At 43.2% G+C, this 19,729-nt stretch overlaps 1 protein-coding gene across 1 annotated transcript in view; it reads left to right on the forward strand.

The window, feature by feature from the left end:
- Positions 1-14,675: 14,675 nt before the first annotated feature.
- The window catches only part of LOC105697847 (lachesin), a 32,679-nt gene continuing 27,625 nt past the window's right edge, over positions 14,676-19,729 (forward strand). The window contains exons 1-2 of the mRNA XM_023432182.1: positions 14,676-14,712; positions 15,023-15,129. Coding sequence (XP_023287950.1) covers positions 14,676-14,712; positions 15,023-15,129 — 144 coding nt within the window. The remainder of the gene's footprint in view (positions 14,713-15,022; positions 15,130-19,729) is intronic.

Consider the following 19,729-nt stretch of genomic DNA (forward strand, 5'->3'; position numbering starts at 1 on the left):
GAAGACTAAGATATAAACTACTCAATTTAATGTCCCTCCTTAAGAGCTTTCCACGAAATATTATATTTTCATAAAGTAGCTATAAATCAGAGGATATGCCATGATGTTTATCTCTAATTAAAAACGAAACTAATTTTAGTTTCGACCCAGTAGCGACATCAACTCATTCTACATACTAACCTATTATTATTTACACCCTCGCATCGACCCAAAAACGAAAACTCATCCATCATGTTTCTTGAATATCCGTTACGGTGTTAATTTTCCCAACATTTTCGATTTCCACCTTGATTCCATTACCAATGTAAAGCAGGCTTATCAGCTAACTGCCACACGCCTCCAATTAAACATGCAAATGAGAGCAAGGCTCGCGTACCTCTACACCCCTTTTAAATTTTAATTTTTTCCTGACAAATGCAGGGATCACGTTCCGAAAAATACATAGCTTTGAAAAACGAAAGCGCGTCCGTGTAGGGTAGATATTAAATGAAGTTGATCACCTAGGAGGAATTTAATAGAAAAAGAATTCATTTCTATCGCGGTATCTCGAAAACCATCCTACTCGTTTCTCTCCTCTCTCATCTCGGCCGTTCTCAGGTGAACCTCTAGATTAGGGTTTTCGTGCGCTAATCAATCTCGTGTAGCCGTGCAAATGGAACACGCACGTACCGAGAGCTCGTCCAACACCTAATACCGCTTGTCTCGATTATAGTAACACACAGTTGGTCACGCGAGTGCGGTAACGATCCTTCGCCCTTATTGAATAGGCTACACGTTGCGGATTAGATCGGGCTTGAGCGCGTATTAAGCGCTCGCTTACGGAGTAAGGTTCAACAAAACGGAGTAAACGAGACAACGCTAAAAACTTTTTTCAAACACAGATACGATGTTTTCGGAGATTAAGGTGAAGTGAAATATCCTTCAAATCAGTCGATTCGAATACAACACTTTTTTTTAAGGGTATTAGACCAAACTGCCCGAAACATTGACACATCACTCCTGATCATCTAAGAATTGTCCTGACATATTAAAAATTTGGATTTTTCAAACAAATTTTTTAACTCAGCCCAGACCAGAACCAAAATGGCGTCGAGCTCTCATATTTCGATCGATATACAATTATCGAAGGCTCTGATATGAGAATCGAAAGGGTCAGGACAATTTTACGACAATTTAGAACACTCTGGTAATCGATAAACTCGCATTTGAACGGGATAAAGGCAAAAAAAGTGTTGTATGCTCTTCTTTGCTAAAACGATGGGAATACGAGGTCTCGGAGTGAAATGTTAATTGACCTGGAAATCACAGATGGCGCAGGGGGTCCCTCCGCAGTCAATTAGGGCCCCAGAAGGCATGAATCCAGAGGATTTCTGGAGTTTTACTTCGATTTCTTTATAATTATTGTACGAAAACGACAGGTGGAATATACCATTTGGTACAATACACAATATAATTCGACACAGCTGTCAATATAAAAACGAACGTCGGCAACGAAGACATTTAGAAAAATCATCTTTATCGACGTTGATCAAGTTCCTCGACGTGTTTCACTTCACCTTAAACCCATATACCGCAACTTGCAGAAAGTGAAACGTAACGATGTGAAATGATGAATTTTGCAAGGATTTACGTAATTATTACATTATCACACTTTACTTCAGCGCTGTTCGTGCATATGTAAGTGTTTATTACGAGATTTGAAGCACTTAATGGAAAGATATCAGAAAACGGTGGAAGACGAGAAAGTCCCTCCTAATTCGGAGTCGTACAGGCCCACCAATATGAAAATTTTGTCGTTACAGGGAATCCCAGATTCAAATATTTAACAAAACAGTGCAAAGGGGTATACATTATTTAGGCTGGAAATCCGTTAAAATGCCACGCTTGAAATCACAAAATATTTAATGTTTCATGCATATGGAACGTATTGCAATTATTATTTACGCATAGTATTTATCCAATGCATGATTTGCCCTGTCGGATTTGGGGCAGCAGAGGTGTGATAGCTGTCTGAGGTATTCGCTGCAAAAGTGAAATAATTGATTAAAGTGCCAGTTAAAATTCTATTTTCACAAAAATTATGAAGTTTTAATTAGCGTCCCGCTTTTTCCAGGTTTTTACGGAAAGAGCGTTAATTGCCGTCTTTTATTATCTGCGTTTGCTTGAGCCAGAAACAAATGGCAGCGAGGCAAGTGGACCGGGCTCGATGTAATTAAGTTACAAATTATGGGACATCGATAGCCTCGCCCACCGAGGGGTCTCTGTGGTCCTAAAACTGGCGTGGATAATTTGTAACGGTGCTGTAAATTATTCTTAGTGGGTACGCGATCGCTGTCGCGAAGGTTACGTCCTTTTCGCTTTCGAAATCGATGGAATTGCGTTAAACCAATCTTATACGGATATCCCGTGCCGCGATAACGCGATTTTTCAGGCCACGAGACATTTGACCATTTGGGTAGCGAAGTGGCTCTCGATCGCCAGCGGCAAATCGAATGGCAAAAGCTTCGAGAGCAAAGGGTTAATCCAATCACCCCCAGGACGTCGCGACGACGTCGGCCCGTTCGGACACATAGCCAACGTCCTCGCGTGCCGATGCCGGAAATTGCGGAAGAAAATTGTCCCTGCGTAAATTTCCCCAAAGAAATGGCCCGATCCCGAGTCACCCGATAGAGTCTCGGCCGACCAAAGGCATAAATTCAATAACCAGGTTCGATCGCGCGTAGGCAAATGGAAACTCGAAGCCCCGCAATCACATCTCCCCGAGTGTATCTAACTAGGTGCACTTTTTCGAAGAACATCCGGGGATACACTTCAATCGACGAGTGACCCAAAACCAATAACGAGATCCAATCACGCGGGGTTAAATGAAATTCCTCCGAGGCCCCCGTGGCTCGTGGTTACTTTCAGGATTTTGAGTCGACTCGAGGCATGATTCGTTTGTAGCAACTCCCTAAGATCGACGCAGTTCGGTTGTCAAACGATCCGAATTTATGCGCCGCGTTCGGCCAACCGGGGTTAAATGGAATTCCTTGGAGGTGCCTCGGCGTGGAAGAGAGGCAATTTCTTCCGGAATGTGACGGAATGTCCCACGATAATTGTCGGCGGTGGTGGAAAAAGTTGTCGCTCGCAGCCATCTCTGCCGATCGTGACCGAGACGAACCACCGACGCAGGGGTCGCGGGTCAAGAGGGTCGACGTCGTATGAGGGGTTGCCAGGGTATAACGCGCCATCCGACGTCTCCCCTGGGATATCCGGGAGTACCATCCCGACCATCGCCATCGCCACCGATCGGTTCTCCTTCGCCCTTTCCTCCGACATGTTTCCGCCTCCTTATTCCTCCACCTACTTCGCCAAGGCGAAAACAAACTCGGCTCCGACATCTTCCACCTAGAGTTCTAAACGCGGTAAGTTACGCCGGCAACGATGAGAAATTTCTGCTAACTTCTCGATACTTTAACATTAACATCCACATTAACATTTTTTCTATAGAGCGATCCGATTAGCTACGAAGAAACAACAGAGTGGGAGAACTTCCGTCGTATGTTTTCTGCGACCAGTTAAAACATCTCGTTCGCTTCGTCGCGCGACCCTGTTGGAAAAATTAAACATCGATCTTGTTCCAAAACAACCCACATAGAATTGCAAGTGAAGTTATGGGTAAATGTCATCAAGCTAGTGTTGCTTGCCTTTAACGGCGTTCACCACCAAGTGGGGACGATGACTTCCACCGCTAGATAGCATTAGCATCGAATTCGGTGGGAGGTAACCAAAACGTACTTTCTCGCTCGGAGGAGGGAGACGCGACGCATAATGGGCAGTGTTTGGCAACGGGCGAAAAATGTGTGCGTATTTTGCACGTATACAACTCACACAACGGCTAGACGCCTCTGGACTAGGCGCCGAAACGTGTGTGACCCTCGGCCGCACGCAAACGCAAGTTGGACGCTCCGCCTAGAGTCGGCAACGGTTGCCAAGGAATGCCCAAAATCCTCGCGAGAAACTTGAAAATCCTGAAAAAGGTGCTCCACGGGGACAACGATTTTGAGCGTATTTCTCAACCGATCGAGCTCAACGGGTGCTCGTTTTAAAGATAAAACGTTGACGTGTGTTTATATGGGAGCGATTTTCGATCAAGCACCTCCTTCCTAGTTAAAAGGGCATTGAAATTATGTCGTTGCACTTTTTTATATGATAATGACCACTTATCGAAAATCGCTCCCATATAAACACAGTTCAACATTTCATCTTCGATATGAGCACTCGTTAAGCTCGATCGGTTTAGAAATACGTTCGGAATCGTTGTCCCCGTGAGGCCCTGCAAAATCGCTGGAGTGGTGAGCGCCCTTAATAGTTCATTGCGATTGTATGGTTTACACGTGGCGTAGGATATATGGACCCCGCACACCCAACCATTGGCTTAATATTCCCGTGAAGGTGGCGAAAAGAAAAAGAGAGGAGCTATCCTCTCTCTGCTAGAGAGCCTGTCGTGATATTGCGCAGCGCAGCTGTTTTACGCACAATCGGAGAGTAAGAAGAAGAGCACCCCCTGCTTTTTCTCTCTTTCTCTCAATTTGGCTGCCATTGGTCAGATCGGTGTGCGGGGTCGATATATCCTACGTCCATGAGTTTACAGGAATCATTGGAGACGTCTCTTTCTTCCTGTCGAAGGTACATTGCGTTCAACTAATTGTCGACAGAGGTTTTAATCAAGTGTTTCTTTGTTCACGTAGCAATAAAATGCTCTAGTCGAGCCAAACAGATGTTGGTTTCCGTAACCAACGTGTTTTCTCGGTGTACACGGTCCACTGTCAATATCACAGCTACTCTCCTATCAGCTTTGACGTAACAGGAAACCCAATGTCATCGGATGTGCGCTTCGCGTACATTGGAATATTTGCGAGACTGCGCTTCCAGTCACAAGTAATTGATCTTTTTCTTTATTTTTGCTTTAAACGAACGTAAATAAGTTGCCCCGAGTACAAGCAGCACGCCATGCCTCTTTACGCCTACATAATAAATTCCAAGTATTAAATGTCACGAAATATGTAGAGCATTATTTCGAGATATTTCCACCTTCGATAATCCCAGATTGCAACATCTAACATTCATCCAAGTGAAGAATATATCTGGCCCTATTATTTAACCCACGATGGACGTCAAGGCAGAAGACCGTTGTTAATTCAAGATTGAAACTCCGAGATCTGATTTGGAAAATGTATCGACTTCTGCCAGGAAATGGCATCATTGTAGCAAAATCTGCCCAAATAAGAAAATCAGAGCAATTGCTTCAATCAACTGAAAAATAAATGGCAGTTATTGTCGGACAGAAGAGACACTTTCGGCGAAAGACCGTTGTTAATTCAAGATTGAAACTCGAAGATCTGACTGGAAAAATGCATCGACTTCTGCCAGGAAATGGCATCATTGGAGAAAAATCTGTCTAGATAAGGAAATCGAAGCGACTGCTTCAATCAACTGAAAATTAAATGGCAGTTATTATCGGACAGAAGAGACACTTTCGGCGCAAGACCGTTGTTAATTCAAGATTGAAACTCGAAGATCTGACTAGAAAAATGCATCGACTTCTGCCAGGAAAAGGCATCGTCGGAGAAAAATCTGCCCAGACAAGAAAATCGAAGCGACTGCTTCAATCAACTGAAAAAAAAATGGCAGTTATTGTCGGACAGAAGAGTCACTTTCGGCAGAAGACCGTTGTTAATTTAAGATTGAAACTCGAAGATCTGACTGGAAAAATGCATCGACTTCTGCCAGGAAAAGGCATCGTTGTAGAAAAATCTGCCGAGATAAGAAAATCGGAGCGATTACTTCAATCGACTGAAAAATAAATGGTAGTTATTGTCGGACAGAAGAGACACTTTCAGCAGAAGACCGTTGTTAATTTAAGATTGAAACTCGAAGATCTGACTGGAAAAATGCATCGACTTCTGCCAGGAAAAGGCATCATTGTAGAACAATCTGCCCAGATAAGAAAATCGAAGCGACTGCTTCAATCAACTGAAAATTAAATGGCAGTTATTGTCGGACAGAAAAGACACTTTCTGCGCAAGACCGTTGTTAATTCAAGATTGAAACTCGAAGATCTGACTGGAAAAATGCATCGACTTCTGCCAGGAGAAGGCATGGAGGAAAACCTGCCCAGATAAGAAAATCGGAGCGATCGCTTAAATCAAATGAAAAATAAATGGCAGTTACTGTCGGACTGAAGAGACACTTTCGGTTCTCGTCTGACAACGGGATTGACAATGTAGCCTCGTTCATAGTTAAGGTCGTCCAATATGAACGGATGGAGGTTCCGAATTTCATCGGCCGAGGCTGAAAACATAATAAGAGCATCGATGGGTAGGGAGACGCTTTAATTCCGTCCCTAGGTTTGGATCCGGATTCGACCCGGCCGGATATTGGTATATCTTCGTTACATCCGGATACCGGGGCACTTCTGGGTGTTCGAATTTTCGAACCCTCGGATATCGGATTATCTCGGGGTTGGAATCAATCCGGGATCCCGGTTTCCATCACTCACTCGCACCAGGTTCCCCTACGACCGATCTGGCGAGACTCGACAGTCCAGCAAACTGGATCTAATTCGGTATGACACACACGACAGCATTAATTGACGGAAATTGTAAAGCCTGGTTGGAACGACGACGACCGCCCGCTTATAAACGTTCTGACAAAAATCGACGGCGATGCGTTGCTGGACACCGATCGTCATCGACCACCGATCGATTTGACTGCCAGATGAGGACGACCCTTATGGGAACGTATGCGCATTGCGCACTTGGATGAGACGTTTGGAGATTCATGGACCTGGCAATGAATTTGACGCGGGCATTTATGGGTTTTGTGTGAAGCTCTAGCCAGTCGCTGTGTGATAAAGAATTCAAAATATATCCCAAACATTTCAGCGGACTAAAGCATACAAATGAGATGAAAGGATGTACTTAAGGGCGCTCACCACTCCAGCGATTTTGCAGGGCCTCACGGGGACAACGATTCCGAACGTATTTCTAAACCGATCGAGCTTAACGAGTGCTCATATCGAAGACGAAATGTTGACCTGTGTTTATATGGGAGCGATTTTCGATAAGTGGTCATTATTATATAAAAAAGTGCAATGACATAATTTCAATGCCCTTTTAACTAGGAAGGAGGTGCTTGATCGAAAATCGCTCCCATATAAACACACGTCAACATTTTATCTTTAAAACGAGCACTCGTTGAGCTCAATCGATTGAGAAATACGTTCAAAATCGTTGTCCCCGTGGAGCACCTTTTTCAGGATTTTCAAGTTTCTCGCGAGGAATTTGGGAATTCCTTAGCAACCGTTGCCGACTCTAGGCGGAGCGTCCAACTTGCGTGTGCGTGCGGCCGAGGGTCACACACGTTTCGGCGCCTAGTCCAGAGGCGTCTAGCCGTTGTGTGAGTTGTATACGTGCAAAATACGCACACATTTTTCGCCCGTTGCTAAACACTGCCCATTATGCGTCGCGTCTCCCTCATCCGAGCGAGAAAGTACGTTTTAGTTACCTCCCACCGAATTCGATACTAATGCCATCTAGCGGTGGAAGTCATCGTCCCCACTTGGTGGTGAACGCCGTTAAAATCAGAAGTAATACTTAAAGGACGTTTTAACATCTCTCGGTAGCAAGTTCATGTGACTTCGGATGTATGAGCGGCGATGAGTGTTGAAGCAAACTATGTTGGGTTGATGATCATACATTTTTTGGACTTCAAAGGAGAAGCTTTATTAGGTAGCGGTCAACATTTTCATAAAAAAATTGGCGCAATAGAAACTAACGGGATACTTGGTATCATGTGTGGGTCTTCGTTTCCTTTCAGAAATTACCATTTTAAAGTGCAACGATGACATATTACACCTGCTAAAAAATGTATGAAAGAAAAGAGAGAGATTCCAGAATTATGTATCCGTAGGGTGTAAAAGTAATGCGCGCTTCTTTTAACCTTTCGCTCCTACTTTCCACGAGTATTCTGATCCTCGGTTATGTCCACCTCGTTGGATAGTCCATTTGCGTTTACACGAAACGGAGACACACCGTCGAGCTTACTCCCGGACACCAATATTTTTATTTTCCTCCCTGCGCCGAGCAGAAATATATTTGCATACGCAGGTTAAACGCGGCCGCGGACGGAATGGAAATATTGGAAGAAAGGAGGAAACGAAGGAGACGGAAGAGGACGACGAGAGAGCTGTCGCTGCAAATGACACGCGGAAATTAGCGTCTAGCCGCATCGACGCTCGATACCTTAATGAGACCGCTCAGGTTTCCTTTGTGAGCGAAATCTGTCCTGCCGTGTTCGTTTATTATGCGTTTCGAAAAAGGGGAAAGGAGGAAAAATGAAGTTTGAGCCGATTGCCGGGATGCCCCCGGCAAGTCTGAATTACTGGGCAAAAAATCGAAAGACAAAGAAGAGAGACCCGAATTCGGACAATACTTCGTCAGTCGATGTCTTAAAGGTAAATAAGAAATAGATGCGTGGTCGCCACGCGCATTGGCAGTCAAAAGTAAAGAGAATAATAATTCTAAGGTAAAGGGAATAATTATTCACTCTCCTTAATTATTCTTTTACGAAATGCGCTTACACGTTTGGTACTGGTTGTTTCTGACATAACAGTCCAAGCACGCAAAGACGATTATGAATAGTAATTAACAGGAGGAAATAGAAATAAAATTGGGGCCACGCTAGGGTCAGAATCAACCTGCGTGGTGACGAATGATTTTAATCCTTTCGCTACCACGCAAACTTTTGAACTTGCACCAGTGGGCCACAGTACATATTTCATATTAAAAATTTGATAATGGCAAAGAACAGCGAAATATATTAAAATAACGGTACAATCTTGCCAATTGCACATTTTTCTTAGTGGTGGTCACCCGTGAACACCGTGGCTCCGTTACGCAGTTTATCTTTCCAACAAATTTCAGAAATGATATATGAAACATATATATGAAACATATTTGCGTAATTCATTAATTTTTATTCGAGAGCATGTCTCAAAATGAATGGTTTTAAAAACAAATTCACGGTGATCACCGGTGATCACCATGGCCTAAATGAAAAGACAAGCGCCGGTCCCATGGGACCACCGTGGCAGCGAAAGGGTTAAACAAAACGACGCACGTCGCTCATGAGTTCATCTCGAATAGATCATAATATTCTTCTACAACGGATGTTGTAACAACACTCGCCGACCTAAATGTTTCAATTTTCGTTACACTCCTGCTTCTTGGCGCGTGAACTTGTACTACCATGACGAGAAGTGTAGGTTTAAAATAGAGATCCCATGCACACGTCAGGAATATACCTTGAAGAGTCAGGTGCTCGACCAAGTGATCGACGAAACGACGAGCCCTAATCGCATCCGATTCTCAAATTCGATCACGTCACCCGTGGTGCTTCGCCAACTTCTCGCTTCGGTAACGTTAACAAGTGCTGCGAGCAACGAAACGACGAAGAAGACCCTTTTCTGATGTCCATCGGCCCGTTCATTTCGTTTCATTCGGTTAGCTTCCCCTGAAGGACTTGGGTCCAAGACCGAGGTGACATAGAGAGTGGGGATCGCAGGGTGGTCGTGGTCCTGGGGACAAGATGTAGTACGCGAAAGAAGTGATTACCTTAGAAATGCGACCGAAACTGTCAAGTCGGATGTCCAGTACATCCGCACCAACGCTTTCGATTTACATATAAAATATATTCATAATTAACCACTTGCAGATTTCACTAAATTAATCTGCCAATAATGTCAAGAGATTCATTCACCAGAGAATTATGTTATGTTTTTTTATGTTACAGCGTGCATCGTTGTTTATATTATTTCAACGGGTGAACTTTTCATGGGTTTCGATGTAATGTTGGACAAAGTCTATTTTATTGGGATGCCACTTCCTTGGTTTTCCAAGCTTTCTTTCGTCCTTGATAAAACGGTATCAATCCCGCTGGAGACGGTCCACTTTCGAAAGCAAATAGTCCCTCCTTTGTCTCGTATAATATTTTTCGGTGCTCATTTAAATTCTCGGTTGCCTTACGCCTCGGGATAACCATAAATACTTTTCCCGTCTCCCTCCTTGTTGACGTTCGCGTTCTCCGTCACGTTACTCTATCTCCCGTCGACGTGACGGAAGAAAGGCAGGACGAGGGCGAGGCGTCCTCCTCGTCTCCGTTTCCGCGTCGCAAGGAGGGACGGAAGATCAAGGACACGTGCCGGCTCGGGGACGTGGAAGGAGGTCAAAAGAGGTGGAACAATATCGCGAAGGGAGCCGCAGGCTGGGAGGGCGAGGCGAATTGATAAAAAGAGAGCCTAAGAGGGAAGAAGAAAGAAAAATAAGCGAAGAAAAAATACAGGACGGAGCGGAGTAGAGAGCGAAAGGAGAATTATGTTAGGGTGGGTGAGGTAAGGGAACGGGACGAAAATTGACGGAAGGAAAAAGGAAAAAGGTAGACAGGGAAAAAGAAAAATGTGAAAAAAGGGAGAGCCGAAGGGTGAGGGGGATAAGAGAGGGAAGAGAGCCAGGGAAGAGCGATGTCGCGGTAGCTCCTTCTAATGCGGTAATCGCGTTACCAATTGCGCGTCTGTTCTCCGTCGAGTTATCCAAATTGATTGTAAGAATAATTGCATTTCCATCGGTCGCAGTCGGGGTTATACATAAGCGACGCGGACGCCAGACTCTTCGCGGCGTCCCGGAAGTCGTTTTCAAGACCCAGGACACGTATCGCCCTTTCCAGGAGGACTTCCGCGAGTGTCACACCTGACTCCTCGTATCCTCCACTCCTCGAAATCTCTCTTTTCCGCTTTTATCGGCGCCTCTTTGGGCGTCTCCTCTTCACCCCCTACGAATCCGTCTTTTAAGTCATGCAGAATCCCGACCGAGGGTACTTTCAATTTCGGAATTTGACGTTTCAAAAGCGCGGTGCAAGTTTTCCTACCTTCGCGAGGATACCTTCCAGACGAGTCTTCGAATTCACTTTATTCACGCGTAAACCATCCCAGAATATCGTTTTCGCGATCTTGTAAAGAACCGTTTTCTATGAAAAATAACTCAAATGGAGGGGGAAGCACGTTTTGATCCTCGGTCTTGATATCGCGAGTGGAGTTAATCCCCGATAGCGTCGTATATAAATATAAGTGAAATTAATATTCAACGCCAACTCCGAGAATGTCGTGATTTTGCACGAAATCGCCTTTCACTTCGTTACTCGTGCCGGTTCACTCGATCGCTTATTATACTCGTTTAAGATTCACGGTACTTGTCTCGTTAAGGAAACTTAAGATACAGCCCCAGTTAACGTTGTAACTTCGCCCGATAGCAGCAATTTTTTTCTTTCCGTAGGAAACGCTTCGGCGAGAAAATCTCTTTCCACGGGACGATGATAACCAAGGACGTAAGGATCGTACACCAGTAGAAAAGCTCTCGGTCTTTTTGTCTCGCGGACTTTTTATGGCACAGATTCGCATGGATGAAGTTTAAAATCGAACGTGCCGGTGCAGCACTCCCCGACGTTGCGTTCTCTCCCGAGATCCGACAGGAACATGCGCAAACTTTTAATTGGCAGACTTTTCCCTAGATTCACGCGGATAAAGTTTAAAATCGAAAGTGCCGCTCCAGCACTCCAAGGTTAGTCGTTTTCCCGAAACCGTTTCGGCTAATGGTCGGATGGCGACCCTCTCGGCTTCCGCAGGAATATGGCAGACGGTGGAACCGGTCAAAGATGATCTTCTGTCTGCCAGACCTTTTATTGTTGCCGAAGGGACCCCGGAGGACCCTCGGGAAACGCAAAGTGCAGAGACTCGCTCCGGGTTTAAATCCCGAAAAGGCAGAAGAGTCTCCATTAGGTTCCGCCCAGATATTTTTTAAATATTGCTCCGCTCCATTTGCGTTGCCAAATGATGGCTGATAGCAGCCACGCTAAAGAAAATAAAGTTCTGGGGAGGGAAAAGATATTGAGAGCAATTGGAAACTCTAAACCGATTCCATAAAATTAAATAATAAAATTAATATTCAGTAAATCAAGCTAGATCCTCCCTGTAACTAAATTGCATGAAAGTAAAAGTTTAGTATTAACTCTAGGTCTCATGTATCAATTTTTCCAGATGAGGTAGATATCCACTCCGTTTGTTTCTCGTTGACAAGATACTTCCCATCAACAGTAAAATGAAACGTTAGTAGGCGAATTTTTTCGGTTATTAATGAGCAAACGAATGGTAAGGACAAAATTCAATTTTAGTCATGTTTCGTTGATGAAAACCCCATTCAATGACCGATAAACGACAAGAATTGTTGACTTACGAGCAAAGTTGCTAAATCTACTGGGGTGGATTTATATCCCGTTCGTGAGTTCTAGGGTTAATAATATACGTATTTGAATATTTTCATTTTTCTATGCCCGATTTTATGGGATATTCTTGTCGCGAAGTTTCTGATTTCATTCTGCACTGCAACGTATGATCTGTTTTGCGCTAATTGTAGGAGATGGGACATCCTTGTCCTGTAACGAGGAAGTTAACTGTATCACCTAAAAGTACCTTGTATCCTGGGTAATTAATCCATGGTTCCTTAGAAAGCTCTTTGTAAGTTGTGCAAGAGAATATAAGCGATAAACTTTGTTCTTTATGAGCACAATCTATATCAGTTACTATCTACCGTGAAAACTTTATTTCGATGTAGAAAGAGCATTACCCATGACAAAGCATTATTTAGTAAGTACGTATCGATTAAAGCTCACGATCAAATTTCGAATACTCGGTAATTCGCACTTAACAAATGTGCTCACATTAATTAGTTTAATGTCAAACAGATCACTATACACTATTCTGTAATCTCTTCAAAAAAAAGCTTAAATGAACTATTTTTACCAAATACGATAGAACTCTCATGCTTTTAAAAACGCGAATTAATTTTTCACACATATTATTTTTCCAAACGTCAAAGTACATTTTGTTTCACGTGAGACCCCTGTACATCTATTTGAAACAATTAGAATTTCCCTCCAGTTTTCAACGTCAACTTAATAAAAAAAAATCAGAAACCAAATTTGGAAACATTTTATTTCGCGAACGACCCGCTGTGTAGATACTCGTAGCACTTATGATCATTATTTTAATGCTCACCAAATCAAATTTTGTTTTCACATTTAGTTCCTGCCTCTTTTAATTTCGTTAGATGAAGTTAAAAACTAGATTTCTGTGGACATATAATTTTGAGAGAAATTCTAATTGTTTTGAATAGACAAACTGGAATCTTGCATAAAACAAAATGTACTGTTTGGTCAAAATAATCGATTCGAGGGTCTTTTATGATTAATTGAGAAAAGATAAATGTATTTGGCTAATTGTTTACGGAAGCTGGTTCTTCTTGAGTAAACTATTCCGTAACAATAACGATAAACCTCATCGACAACTTGTTCGCCTTCTGTAACAATAGTTTTTTTTAAACTGGTTTTCAGAATCCCTAAAACCGAAACAGCAGAGAAAAGGTGACACTAGAAAAGAATATTTTTTCCCTTCGAGTACTTTACATACATTAACCTGAATAGAGAAAGCAGCGTTCTCTTTCTGACACAAAAGCAGGATTTCAATCCCTTTAGCGGCTCCTATTTTTAATCGTTTCGGCAGGAGCGATTTTTTAGGTCTCGAACCACTTCACATGATTGCGGCGTCAGACCCCAGAAATAAATTTCAACGCTCGCATTAATTCTCCCCGTTTGCGTAAGGATACTGTTAGCCACGAAGGTATTCAAGTTTTCATGCCGAAAACACTTTGCAGCGTAATTCGCGTTGCTCGTACGGCGGAAAGTTGCATAATTCGCGGGAAGGGGGAGGATTCCTTGCGGATCCGTTTTCTCGTCCTTCCGGCGCTTATCCGGTCGACTGACGGGATAAGGGAGAAATCTTTAAAGCGCACTTTGATTCATAGGTGAGCGGCCTGCGAGCTGCCTTAGGATGGAACGTGACCCGGTATTAAGTGGCCTATAAAATATTGTGCTCATGTAAATACCCTCGTAAAACTCGGCTCGCAATGCCGTCCTCCGTATGCCACGCCATGACTTGCCGGGATATCCTGGATCTTCGCGCGCTGTAAATTCAAATTCAATACGCCCGTGCGTTTTTTCCCCTGTACAAACAGCCGTCGGCACAATTCCAAAACACGTTCCATGTACCGCCTTGCCCGAGGATCGGAAAATCGATCGTTCTTGCGAAAACTGCGCCCCGATTTCTACGAGAAGACGATGCTCGAGGTGGAGGAGTTTCGGTCAATCTTGAATTATTAAATAGAGGCGGTTGATTCCACTTCGAGGTACAGGGGAAGAGCAATTACACGGCACGTTTCAGCGGGAGCCTCTTTGAAGGAGTGCTTGAGATATCCCGGGTGATTCAGTCAGTTTTCGAATTAAAAATGAATTTATACCGTATCGGGCCAAAAAGGTAAAGACGTTTCAAGCCCTTGGAACTAGTGCTTCGACGTGCACTTGAAAGTTCAGGGTTTTGGAAAGAAGATTTCTTCAAAGTTAAATCTGCCAAGAACATTCTGATGGGGTCGTTGACGATACGCGCGATTTCCTGGGTAACTCTTCGGTTCGATTGGTTTCGATAAATACCGCGAGAAAAATACTCTTTAAAGATTTCGACCTGCTTGGATATGCCCTGCTACCACTTTTCGTGTAATCGGTACAGAGGTGAGCGAGATTTGCTTCATGAGTCATTCATGAAAACGTTCGCCCGGTGGCGGGGAGGTATAAAACCTCAAGAACGAGCGCTGTAAGAAGCCTCCAAATTTTAAAGCTACCATTCCAAGGCAGGAGATAAATCCCTAACACCTAAAAGATGTTACCAGGCGAATGCATATAAATGGCGCCAAGTCGGCAATGAATAACTAACGCGAGTTCACGAGTGTCCTCGGAAAAATGGCTCGCCGATTCGGGGGAAAGAAGGCACTTTGGGGGCGACAAGTGGAGGTAATAAAACGTTGTCTCTGGAATGTTTCAGTGACGGGGCTGGAGCCAGACTTCCTTAAACCGCTGGAGAACGTAACGATCCCGCAAGGGCGAGACGCTACCTTTACCTGCGTCGTGAACAACCTCGGAGGATACCGGGTGAGTTCTTCATCCTCCGCGAGTGGAGATCACAGTGGCGCCAAGCTCCGGGTAACTATCTAACCATCTAACCGAGTCCGCCTAAAGGACGTACTTAACCCTATTCTGCACTATAAACGCGTGCCTGCACCTCAGCACTGCATTAATTGCACCATGCTCTGCTATGAGTACCACCCAGCCCTAAAACGACGCGTTTCATCCGCGGATCTCTTCTCCGACTCTGAGACGTTTCTCCGACCAGGTGGACCGAAAGGTGCCCGGGGATCTCTTAGGATCTGCAATTCGACCATACTTCGTCGTTGTTTTTCCCTGGTCGTTCCTAAAAATTCAATTCTTGATAGGCTTATCAGTGGTACACGAGAGGTCTTCCGAAGAAGCCTTGAGCAGAAGCGATTTTGAGCATGAACGAGAAAACTGACGGTAGGATTTTGTCAAATTGCAGATCATTGTAGATCTTCTGGTGGGTTTCGCGACGCCTTAAAGGATCTGATCTCAAGGATGGTATTCCGTCGACTAGGACTACTCGTTGGATCGTGGGTGGTGTGCGATTAAAAGGTGTCGCTAGAAGAATCAGACTTATACACGAGACAAAGATCCCAAAGATGTTGAATGTACGATATAAGATCTTCTTCGAGGTACATATAAAAAATTCGGAAAAGTAGAATCACGTACGTGCTAATATTAAAAACTCATTTCAATCGTACTCTAAAAGAGTAACGCCATTTATATATTCAGACATTCATATATTTTTTAGTCACCGGAACTTGCAATGTCTAATACACCGTTAAATAAGCTTTTATAGAAAAGAAAATCAGGAAAGGATATAGAAGAAATAAAATTTGATGATGAATGCTAATTTTCGTGGAATTATACGTTTCATTATGAGCTACTCAGTCTCTCCGAAAAGATGAATCCTGTATTGTCAATCTTGCAAACTGTATTTCTATCCAAATCGTTTTCAACCATGAGGGGAATCGAGTAGTCCTAGTTGATGGTCTAATATTCTCGATCCGATTTGTTCCAGTCATTCGCTCGATTTCGATCGAATCGCATCGATACCGTCGCTCTCGCCTTTCTGACAATGAGCACGAAGCACGCACTTACTGGAGCACTAGGTCTGCCGATGTTGTTTCTGCCTTGGCGAGGTGTCGACGCGATCGGTCTATTTCGCGGTACATTTGACACTGACAGTTTCCATTTCGAGTCAGACCCGAGAAAAGATTATCCCATAACTTGACATAATTACTATTGAGGGACAATAAATTCAACATTGATTACCTAAGTCTAAAAGGAATTCTTTTGGTTACAGAAAGTCTGAAACAGATATTTTTTATAAATCGTAAAATTCTTTCCAAGGGTAAAGTAGTTGTACGTTGGGAAAATGAATTTATTCAGTGAAAATGAACTTCAGTGAGAAATATGGACATACATAGTAGAAGTATACCGACATTTCTGATTTGTTTCGTATTTACGACGCGATGCTTTTAGAGCCAATATGTGATATGCCTTGGTAAGAATTCGTAAAGAAATGTCAAGCGCTTGTGCGGATTAGAATTGATAATTGCAATATTACTTTTGAGCAATCGGTATTATCTTTAAGGGGAGTCTTTTCTCAGGCGACTCGACTGGATTTGAACTTTAAACGTCAGACCAATTCTAAATTACATCACGCCTTCATAATCCAGAACAATAGTGCATACGATTTCATTCCCGATACATCGACGAAAGCACATACCCCAAGGGATTGATTCTTTCTCCAGTCCCCTTCTTTGACTCCCAGAAAAGAACTTCCGCGACGAGTAAAAGTTGCACAGACCCTTTCCCCGATAGTTCATTTCGAAAGAATCTCGACAGTCAGCTTCTTGCAAGACCGCTGAAATCTAACAGAAAGATTGTTTCAGATTCCACGGCGATCCGAATAGACGTTAAGAGCGTTAGCTTGTTTCTTTTGAGCCGGGAGAAAACCCTCGAGCACCTTGAGGAAATATTCTCTTAGCGAATTACTCGGGAAATCTCCGAGCCGTTAATAGTTAACTTCTCTGGTCGGACATGAAAATAAATGCGACTGCATCTTGAGGTCGTAACTTTTCCGCCTTGCCTCGGGGGCGATATAGTTTAAGTGATTTTCTCAAGTCGGCAAGTTTTGTGTAAAGTACCTGCAAGGGCTGTCGGTACTTCCAACTTTCACCCTCTACGATATCAAGTCTCCGCCTTAGGCTGCTGCACCCTGACATCTTCCGAGAGAACGTTTGGAGTTTCTTGCGATGACCCACAAAGTTGTAAATTGCACTGCTTCACCGACGAAGGGATCGACTGCACTGCATGCACATTCCGAGCACAGACCCACAATTGTTCGCGCAGCTAATTCACGAACGGCTTTTTCGATCCGTCGTGGTACACGATAAGATGTATCCTAGTGCAACCGAGTTCGCTGTTTCTTGGGATTTGCGAGGGGTGGTCGTAACGATTAGTCGAAACAATCCCCTGTGACTCGTGAGTAGCTGACAAATGACCGTGTCCGAATGCAAACCCTCGGAAAATCGCATCGAGGGAAGACTTACTCGAACCTCGACACTTAACGTTAACCTTAGTGTCAACTTTGACGTCTCTCTCCCTTCCAAGCCTTGACACCATCTCGTGTACTTTGTTACGAGCTGTTAGTTTTTACGTGGCGTTAGTTGTTAGTGGAACTGTATTTCACGTTATTTGACCGTGTTGAAGAGCCACTTTGCGTCTAAGGTCTTCCAAATTTAGAGCTCGATTCTGCTCGTTAGTGCTTTCACTATTCGAATAAGTATATGAAATATGTATTTCTCTTTCTACGTTTCGAAGCACTTAACGCGTACACTGCCGGCTTAAGTAAAAACGAGGGTACTGCGAAGATAAAAGTCATTTCACAAAAACAAGTGCCGCAAAATATGTAAACGAAACTCTGCTTCAAAGGTAGGAATTCCGAATGTACGTTTACTTAATATTGCAATACTTTCTGCGGTTACTCTCGCACTTATTTATGACAAGAGTGTCAAATTGAAGCGAGTACGGCGTTACTTAAATCGAAATAAAATGTATGGAGTACCCCACAGAGTTTTCGATCTCCGAGAAAATATTACCAAAGGTATCTATTTTCGTAAAGAACGAATCCAATGAATGCTTTTCCATCGAAGGTGCTTTACGATGCGTAAACTCCGAAGAATGGGAGAACACCCCCTCGTAAGGATCGAAAAATGATGGCTTTTTGGCTTTATTAGAAACGAGCTTTTCGATGCTTAAAAGTATATCGCGGTATATGCGAGACGCTCGTAGCAAAACAATTAAAGGAATATGAATTTTTAAGCGTTGAAGCAGAATCCCGCGCTCTCGGATTACAGCTGCGGTGTGATGGCCTGTAGTAAGACATGTAATGGCTTATAATACCGTATTCATAGCCCATAACCTCTTAAACCCATTGCTTTAAGCACCCTCGTCGTAAAACCGGGAGTGTCGCTTAAAAGGGTGACGTTTGGCGAGACGACGTCACGTCGCCAATCGGTACGTCGATCTGTTAATTAAATACAGTGTCTCCCTAAAGGTGATAACTTTAAAGAAAAGATGCGCGTCGACGGAGACTGCAGGTTCAATGATAAAACAGGTATTCCCGTTCTCCCCACAAAATTGAAAACAATACCACTGAGTTTTATTTCTATTAGGGTGTCTTCATTTTTTAACTACGACTGATATTTTTTACAGTCTAACTGCGTAAACTTAAAACTACGTAACAGGTATTTTGACTTTGACATTACAGTGTTATCTATAAACGTTAAGTTGACCCTGAAGTTATTTTCCGAAAACGCATTTATGTCGATATTGCTACATGAATACGTACCCTATATACGTCGCAATCACTGGACGTTAACGACAAAGTTATTCTTTGGTCATCATCGTTGACTATGTTCAATGAACAGTCTTCAATGAAACCATTTTTCAAATCAACCAACGCGCATATGAAGGCTACTAAACGGGTTTGTCGTAATTAACATAAAATGGCGTCACGAAAGTCATCATTTTAGGTAAGCCAAGGACGTTCGTGTTTGGTAAATTAATAATAAAGAAAAAAACGAGCTTATTTCGCGGCTAACGTGCCATAGAATACTCTCGGAAGCTCAAGGCATTCTCATCCCTGAGAATATAAAATAAAACCCTTTTGATCGGGACTTTCTGAATTTTCTTAACCAAGGTTTACCAAGCCCCCAAGAAAAACACAGATAATTCTTGCCGTCGGCACGTCTTTGAAAACCTATCACCGAGGCATGCCATGATGCATGAACAATAACTGAGGATACTGGAGGTTGCATGAGCATGTTTTAAAGTAAGGAAACTGTAACTTAGGTGAATAAGCAGAGCGATATCAAAAACTTAAACGAATAACCTTACGAGCGCTTAGGTCTTAGGACTCGTGCACGGTACACTGTAAAAACGCAGGGTAAAACCGTTTATTGACAATTCTAACAGTTAATTGACATTGAAATCAGTTCGCAAAGAGATATTTCCTTTTGTCATAATGAACAAAGCCTTTGATACGGAATGACTTGTCCCCAAAATAAAATAAAGCTGGACGATGCTG

Source organism: Orussus abietinus, unplaced genomic scaffold (genome assembly GCF_000612105.2).
Source record: "Orussus abietinus isolate OABI.00-Male unplaced genomic scaffold, Oabi_2.0 scaffold259, whole genome shotgun sequence".
NCBI lineage: Eukaryota > Metazoa > Arthropoda > Insecta > Hymenoptera > Orussidae > Orussus > Orussus abietinus.